Raw genomic sequence first — 8,758 nt, 5'->3', positions numbered from 1 at the left:
AGCATTGTAGAATGAACGATGAAAAATGAACAAGGATCAATGATCAATAATGAATGAACAATGAAGAATGAAGAAGGATCAATGATCATTGAAGAATGAAAAATGAAGAATGAACACAGATCAATGATCAATGAAGAATGAACGATGAAGAATGAACAAGGATCAATGATCAATGAAGAATGAATGATTAATAATGAACAAGGATCAATGATACATGAAGAATGAACGATGAAGTATGAACAAGGTTCAATGATCATTGAAGAATGAACGATGAAGAATGAACAAGGATTAATGATCATTGAACAATGAACGATGAAGAATGAACAAGAATCAATGATCAATGAACAATGAACGATGAAGAATAAACAAGGATCAATGAGCATTGTAGAAGGAACGATGTAAAATGAACAAGGATCAATGATCAATAATGAATGAACGATGAAGAATGAACAAGGATCAATGATCATTGAAGAATGAATAATGAAGAATGAACACGGATCAATGATCAATGAAGAATGAACAAGAATCAATGATCAATAAAGAATAAAGAAAGAACGATTAATAATGAACAAGGATCAATGATCATTGAAGAATGAACGATGAAGTATGAACAAGGATCAATGATCATTGAACAATGAACGATGAAGAATAAACAAGAATCAATGATCAATGAACAATGAACGATGAAGAATGAACAAGGATCAAAGAGCACTGTAGAATGAACGATGAAAAATGAACAAGGATCAATGATCAATAATGAATGAACAATGAAGAATGAAGAAGGATCAATGATCATTGAAAAATGAAAAATGAAGAATGAACACGGATCAATGATCAATGAAGAATGAACGATGAAGAATGAACAAGGATCAATGATCAATGAAGAATGAACGATTAATGATGAACAAGTGATACAAATATGGTATCAAAGACTGGGAACAGCACCAAGGACCTGAAGGAACAAGACAGTGCTTTGGACTTTTCATCTACGCCAAATGCACATGGAACACAAGAGACCCCCATGGATACGCCTCAACAATCAGTTATGGGCCTAAAAACAACTAGCAAGACCAAGGAAGCCAAGAACATCACAAGGAACAGCAACCAAGCCCCAACAGGACAGACAGACTACAAGAACAGAGCCAAAGAGCTACCTAGCAAACAGCTGACTTTGGTGAACCGCCTGAGTTCAGACCGGGATCACTTAGACCGGAAGGAGGGTTGGAATGGCATCTTTCTACATGGGCCAAGCCACCAAGGGCCAAGGTTCTTACTAATAGTGCACCAGGAAGACAGTAGAGCAAGCTAAAGGAGGCCTGGTCACCGATTGATAAATATCAGAAATTTGGCTAAGTGTTGCAGCCTTTCTGTTTGTTTTTGTTTAAGTATTTAGCCACGTGTATTTTGTTAGTTAATTGTAACGGCTAGTCTAGATCCCAAAGCCTATAAATATATGGGCTCTCATTGTAATAGACACGCTTGTACATTGATTTGAGTTTAATACACTTGAGGTATTATTTTCAGAAAAAGGATTTTTCTGAATTTTGAAGTTTGTTTACAAACTTCTTCAAAGGGTTGCGGAGCAGCCTTTTGGCCGGAGGGAAGTCTTATCACGGAGTGGTTTGAGTTCTCAAAGGCACCCAGCAATCAAGGTTTCATCATCCTTGCATTGTTTCTATCCTAGTTCGCCCATAGCTTACGTTTCACGGTGTTTGTTTCCCCCTCGTCAGAAAAACAAGAAACTCTTTCTTGGTTGTTTGTGTGAGTCAGTGTGTGTGTTCATTGGATTTCTGAGTGTTTGAGTGTTCCCTTGATCAAGATAATTGTCTTATCTCCATCCTTGCACTACACCCAACAAATCCCACCCTCAAACACGCATCAACTTGGTATCAGAGCCCAGCCACGAATTGGGCAAAGATAGCACATATTGAGTTTCTGAGGAAAGAGGTTTCATTATTTCTGGGCATTTCAAAGGCAGCAGCATTGGGCGATTTTGAGGCATCGTGGAATTTTTCAATCAATCATTGAATTCACGATATTCAGGGAGTGATCTTCCTATTTCATCTTCATTGTCATTCATTTGTTTTTCATTAATTCGTATTGTCATACACAGAACATTTAATAAATTTCTGAATTTGGGATTCTTGCATTTTCGATTTTCGCATACATTTCATAATCATCATTTTCGTGCATTGCTGGTTAAATTAGCTGTCTCTGGTCGAGTGGATATGACCATGGAGGAAAGATTTGGGATATTGGAGGAGAATATGAGATTAGTCATGCAAACCCTAAATCAATTAAGGATCGACAGTCAACAGGACAGAACACCAAACCCTAATTTGCGACCCTACGAAGATAGAACGGTTAAAATTGATATCCCTGAATTCGATGGACATTCCTATGACCCTGGGAAATATCTTGAATGGGAAGATCGAATGGACAATTACTTTGAATTCAAGAACACACCCCCAGACCAACAGTACAAACTAGCTAAGGTTAAGTTGATTAAATCGGCTGCCATATGGCTCGAGGGAATGCAGAAACGTAGAGTCAGGGAAGAGAGGGGTAGGATTAACTCTTGGACCAAGCTCAAGAAACACATGAAAAGGAAATATGTCCCTACCTCTTACAAACAGCAGCAGTACATCCAACTAAATGCCATGAAACAGGGAACAAAATCTGTGGATGAGTATAGAAATGAGTGGGAAAGGTTGTATGTGCTCTGCGACCCCCATGAGACTGAAGAGATGAGAGTGGGAAGGTTCATAGCTGGGCTAAGGGAGGAAATCAGGGATAGACTTATGACTACACCTGACCTCACAGTGCACATAGCCAGTTTGCAGGCTGTTGAGATTGAGAGACAAATCAACAGGGCAACTCATTCCCAAACCAGAGGCACAAGGACCTACACCCCAAGGAATGCAAGCACCATCCCTGCACCTAAGAGGGACACACAGAATAGTGGGTTAAAGGCTAGTACTACCAGAGGAGACCCCCCTACCAACCCTAAAGATGTGGTCTGTTTCAAATGTAATGGGAGGGGCCATTACAAAAGAGATTGCCCTAATGCAAGAGCCTTCACCATGAGGGAATGGAATGAAATTAGGCAGGACACCAAACCAAAGAAAATTTTAGTGGCTAAGAATGGGCAGGAAGAGGAGATGTACCCTCCAAATTTGAGTGATGATGATGGCACATACATAGAAGATAAGGAGGGGAAATGGCACAGGTTTGAAGGAGACACAGAAGAGGAGGAGGAAGATGAGGACCTAGAAAGAGTGATGCCTGAGGAAGAACATCTTAGCCTAGTTATTAGGAGGAGCTTTCACACCACACCCTTAGCCAAGAGATCAGACCAGAGGGAAAATATATTCCAAACCAAGTGCAAAATACAGGGAAAAGTGTGTGATCTTATTATTGATAGTGGGAGTGAGTCCAACTGTGTGAGCAGGCAATTAGTGACCGAGCTGAATCTGGATACCAAGCCTCACCCTCACCCTTATAAGATGAAGTGGCTTGACAACAAAGCAAGTGGGTCAGTGAGCAAGCAGTGCTTAGTGAGCTTAACCTTAGGGACTTATGTTGATGAAGTGATGTGTGATGTCTTAGACATGGATGCTTGCCATTTATTGCTTGGGAGACCTTGGCAATATGACAAAAAGACTACCCACAATGGCTACACCAACACTTACACCCTCAAACATGATGGGAAAAAGAAGGAGTTGATTCCCCTGCCCCCACACAGGGCTGTTCCCCCTAAACCATCTAAAGCACCCATACACTTGATGACCAGAAAAGAATGTGAAAGGGAGATTGAACAGGAGGAAGAACTATACCTGTTGATCACTAAGGAAGTTCAACATTCATGTATGTTTTCATTTGATTAATCAAAGTAGAGAGGTATTTCAGAAAATTGATTTCTGTTTTCTTCTTCGAAGTTGGAGGCAACTTCATCAAAGGTATACGGAGTGTCCTTTGATCCTTAGAGCGTTAAGAGTTGCGGAGCAGCCTTGATACTTTAAGGAAACCTCGAGTGCAAGGTCTGGAAGGCTTTGTACATATCAGTTTAGAGTCGATCATAGAGGAGGGTCACAGGTGATCAACATCAGAAAATCAAGAACGGAGTTCTTGGTGCTGTTTGTGGTTGTTTCGTGTTCTTTTCATGATCATTTCGTAGTATTGTTTGTAGTAATCATTAAAGCTTCCGCGCAACATTCATCCTTGCATAACCAAGGCCCTAATCAGCCCCGGTTACGCATCAAATTGGTATCAGAGCTGAACACCAAATAGATTTGATTCCAGGAGCTAGCTTGCCTAACAAACCTGCTTATAGATCCAACCCCAAAGAAACCAAGGAATTGCAGAGACAGGTGGATGAGTTAATGCAAAGGGGCTATGTTAGGGAAAGTTTGAGTCCATGCGCTGTGCCCACCCTGTTGGTACCCAAAAAAGATGGCACGTGGAGAATGTGCATTGACAGTAGAAGCATGAATAATATAACTATTAAGTATAGGTTCCCTATACCTAGAATTGATGATATGTTAGATGAGTTGGGAGGTTCAGAGTGGTTCAGCAAGATAGATTTAAGGAGTGGATACCACCAAATATGCATGAAACAGGGAGATGAATGGAAAACTGCATTCAAGACCAAGTATGGGCTCTATGAATGGCTTGTGATGCCCTTTGGCTTGACTGGAGCTCCTAGCACCTTCATGAGGTTGATGAATGAGGTGCTTAGACCCTTCTTAGGAAAATTCATTGTGGTTTACTTAGATGACATACTAGTTTACAGCAAGGAGATCACAGAACACCTCAATCACCTTCAACAATTATTTGAAGTTCTAAGGAAACAGAGACTTTATGCAAAATTAGAAAAATGCAGCTTCCTTCTTTCAGAGGTCAGTTTCTTGGGTTATATAGTGGGGAAGGAAGGAGTTAGAGTTGATCCTGCAAAGGTCAAGGCTATACAAGAATGGCCCACACCCACTACCCTTACACAAGTGAGATCATTCCATGGGCTGGCTTCATTTTATAGAAGGTTCATCAAAAATTTCAGCTCCGTTTTAGCCCCAGTAACAGAGTGCACAAAACAGGGGAAATTTGAGTGGACACCTGCTGCACAGAGGGCATTTGAGACCCTTAAGGACATGATGTGTAAAGCTCCCATACTTAAGCTTCCTGATTTTGCCAAACCCTTTGAGCTAGAGTGCGATGCTAGTGGGGTAGGAATTGGAGCAGTTTTGGTACAAGAGGGTAGACCCATAGCCTTTTTTAGTGAGAAGCTGAATCATAGCAGGTTGAATTATTCCACTTATGATAAGGAGTTCTATGCAATTGTTAGGGCCTTTGAACACTGGTCTCATTACCTAAGAATTCAACCATTTGTGTTGCACACAGACCATGAGTCCTTGAAGCACATCAATAGCCAGCACAAACTAAACAGTAGGCATGCTAGGTGGGTGGAGTTCATGCAAACGTTTGATTTCTCAGCAAGATACAAGGTGGGAAAGACCAATGTAATAGCAGATGCCCTTAGTAGGAAGCACAGCTTGCTTGGGATAGTAGGATCTAGGATTTTAGGCTTTGAATTCATCAAAGATCAATACTCTGCTTGCTCTGATTTCTCTGAAATTTATCAGTCTTGCAAAGACAGACCTCAAGGATTATTTAGCATTCACCAAGGCTTTTTGTTCAAGGGTAATAGGTTATGCATACCAAAGCTTCCCCTCAGATCTGTTTTGGTAAAAGAGGTGCATGAGGGAAGCATAGCAGGCCATTTTGGAATACAGAAAACATTAGATATGCTTGCTAAACACTTCTATTGGCCCAAGATGCTTGGCACAGTGGGCAAACATGTTTTAAAATGTGAGCCTTGCCATAAGGCTAAGGTAACTTTTCACAAAGGGGAATATATACCCTTACCTATTGCACACAAGCCTTGGGAACACATTAGTATGGATTTTGTGATGGCTTTGCCTAAGACAAGAAGGGGAAAAGATGCTATAATGGTTGTTGTAGATAGATTTTCAAAGATGTCTCATTTTATTACATGCACTAAAGTGGATGATGCACAACATATTGCGAAATTGTTCTTTGCTGAAATTGTGAGATTGCATGGCATACCCAAAACTATTGTTTCAGATAGAGACAGTAAGTTCCTAAGCCATTTTTGGAGGAGTTTGTGGAAGATGTTGGGCACTAAACTATTGTTTAGCACCGCTTACCACCCACAAACGGATGGCCAAACAGAAGTCACTAATAGGACTCTAGGTACTCTGCTCAGAATTTTGGTAAAGGACAACATTAGGGAATGGGACTTAAAGCTTTGTCATGCTGAATTTGCATATAACAGAGCACCCAGTCAGGCTACCAAATTCTCACCATTTGAATGTGTTTATGGCATCAACCCTTTACTTCCTGTATCTCTCATTAATTTACCTATGTGTGACAGCAAAAGAATAGGAGCTGAGGAGATGATCAAGCAAATGGAAGCAGTCCACAAGCAAGTGCATGATAACCTGGAAAGCACAAGTGCAAAGTACAAAAAGAAAGCAGACAAGCACATGAAAATCAAACAAGCCATCAAAGAAGGAGATCTTGTATGGGTGTACCTGAGGAAAGAAAGATTCCCCCAGCTCAGGAGGAACAAATTGATGCCCAGAGCCATAGGCCCCTATCCAGTAAAGAAGAAGTATGGGGAGAATGCATTTGAAGTTCAGATCCCAGCAGAGTACAATATCTCCCACACATTCAACATCGGAGATTTGACTCTACATGAACCTACACAAGAATTGAGGACAATTCTCTCCCAAGAGGGAGGAGTTGATACAAATATGGTATCAAAGACTGGGAACAGCACCAAGGACCTGAAGGAACAAGACAGTGCTTTGGACTTTTCATCTACGCCAAATGCACATGGAACACAAGAGACCCCCATGGATACGCCTCAACAATCAGTTATGGGCCTAAAAACAACTAGCAAGACCAAGGAAGCCAAGAACATCACAAGGAACAGCAACCAAGCCCCAACAGGACAGACAGACTACAAGAACAGAGCCACAGAGCTACCTAGCAAACAGCTGACTTTGGTGAACCGCCTGAGTTCAGACCGGGATCACTTAGACCGGAAGGAGGGTTGGAATGGCATCTTTCTACATGGGCCAAGCCACCAAGGGCCAAGGTTCTTACTAATAGTGCACCAGGAAGACAGTAGAGCAAGCTAAAGGAGGCCTGGTCACCGATTGATAAATATCAGAAATTTGGCTAAGTGTTGCAGCCTTTCTGTTTGTTTTTGTTTAAGTATTTAGCCACGTGTATTTTGTTAGTTAATTGTAACGGCTAGTCTAGATCCCAAAGCCTATAAATATATGGGCTCTCATTGTAATAGACACGCTTGTACATTGATTTGAGTTTAATACACTTGAGGTATTATTTTCAGAAAAAGGATTTTTCTGAATTTTGAAGTTTGTTTACAAACTTCTTCAAAGGGTTGCGGAGCAGCCTTTTGGCCGGAGGGAAGTCTTATCACGGAGTGGTTTGAGTTCTCAAAGGCACCCAGCAATCAAGGTTTCATCATCCTTGCATTGTTTCTATCCTAGTTCGCCCATAGCTTACGTTTCACGGTGTTTGTTTCCCCCTCGTCAGAAAAACAAGAAACTCTTTCTTGGTTGTTTGTGTGAGTCAGTGTGTGTGTTCATTGGATTTCTGAGTGTTTGAGTGTTCCCTTGATCAAGATAATTGTCTTATCTCCATCCTTGCACTACACCCAACAAATCCCACCCTCAAACACGCATCAACAAGGATCAATGATAAATGAAGAATGAACGATGAAGTATGAACAAGGTTCAATGATCATTGAAGAATGAACGATGAAGAATGAACAAGGATTAATGATCATTGAACAATGAACGATGAAGAATGAACAAGAATCAATGATCAATGAACAATGAACGATGAAGAATGAACAAGGATCAAAGAGCATTGTAGAATGAACGATGAAAAATGAACAAGGATCAATGATCAATAATGAATGAACAATGAAGAATGAAGAAGGATCAATGATCATTGAAGAATGAAAAATGAAGAATGAACACGGATCAATGATCATTGAAGAATGAACGATGAAGAATGAACAAGGGTCAATGATCAATGAAGAATGAACGATTAATAATGAACAAGGATCAATGATAAATGAAGAATGAACGATGAAGTATGAACAAGAATTAATGATCAATGAACAATGAACGATGAAGAATAAACAAGGATCAATGAGCATTGTAGAATGAACGATGTAAAATGAACAAGGATCAATGATCAATAATGAATGAACGATGAAGAATGAACAAGGATCAATGATCATTGACGAATGAATAATGAAGAATGAACACGGATCAATGATCAATGAAGAATGAACGATGAAGAATGAACAAGGAACAATGATCAATGAAGAATGAACGATTAATAATGAACAAGGATCAATGATCATTGAAGAATGAACGATGAAGAATGAACAAGGATTAATGCTCATTGAACAATGAACGATGAAGAATGAACAAGAATCAATGATCAATGAACAATGAACGATGAAGAATGAACAAGGATCAAAGAGCATTGTAGAATGAACGATGAAAAATGAACAAGGATCAATGATCAATATTGAATGAACAATGAAGAATGAAGAAGGATCAATGATCATTGAAGAATGAAAAATGAAGAATGAACACGGATCAATGATCATTGAAGAATGAACGATGAAGAA

General features: G+C 40.1%; 1 protein-coding gene across 1 annotated transcript; it reads left to right on the top strand.

Annotated features, from left to right (window-relative positions):
* Positions 1-919: 919 nt before the first annotated feature.
* Positions 920-7,223, top strand: LOC130821562 (uncharacterized). Its single transcript, XM_057687353.1, has 4 exons — positions 920-1,266; positions 1,574-1,761; positions 2,044-3,867; positions 4,291-7,223. Exons 1-4 carry the CDS (start codon positions 920-922, stop codon positions 7,221-7,223), a joined length of 5,292 nt encoding a protein of 1,763 aa, XP_057543336.1.
* Positions 7,224-8,758: the final 1,535 nt, after the last annotated feature.

The sequence above is a fragment of the Amaranthus tricolor genome, chromosome 8, assembly GCF_026212465.1.
Source record: "Amaranthus tricolor cultivar Red isolate AtriRed21 chromosome 8, ASM2621246v1, whole genome shotgun sequence".
In the NCBI taxonomy this organism is placed as follows: Eukaryota; Viridiplantae; Streptophyta; class Magnoliopsida; order Caryophyllales; family Amaranthaceae; genus Amaranthus; species Amaranthus tricolor.
The sequence above is the reverse complement of the archived record's forward strand: the minus strand, read 5'-3'. Positions and strand labels throughout refer to the sequence as shown.

Excerpts from the sequence above, each read along its gene's own strand:
- LOC130821562 (XM_057687353.1), top strand. The coding sequence starts at position 920 with ATGGTATCAAAGACTGGGAACAGCACCAAGGACCTGAAGGAACAAGAC. Across the intron at positions 1,762-2,043 it reads ACTCTTTCTTGGTTGTTTGT|GGAGTGATCTTCCTATTTCA; the intron begins GTGAGTCAGTGT and ends CACGATATTCAG. Across the intron at positions 3,868-4,290 it reads TAAGGAAGTTCAACATTCAT|ATTTGATTCCAGGAGCTAGC; the intron begins GTATGTTTTCAT and ends AACACCAAATAG.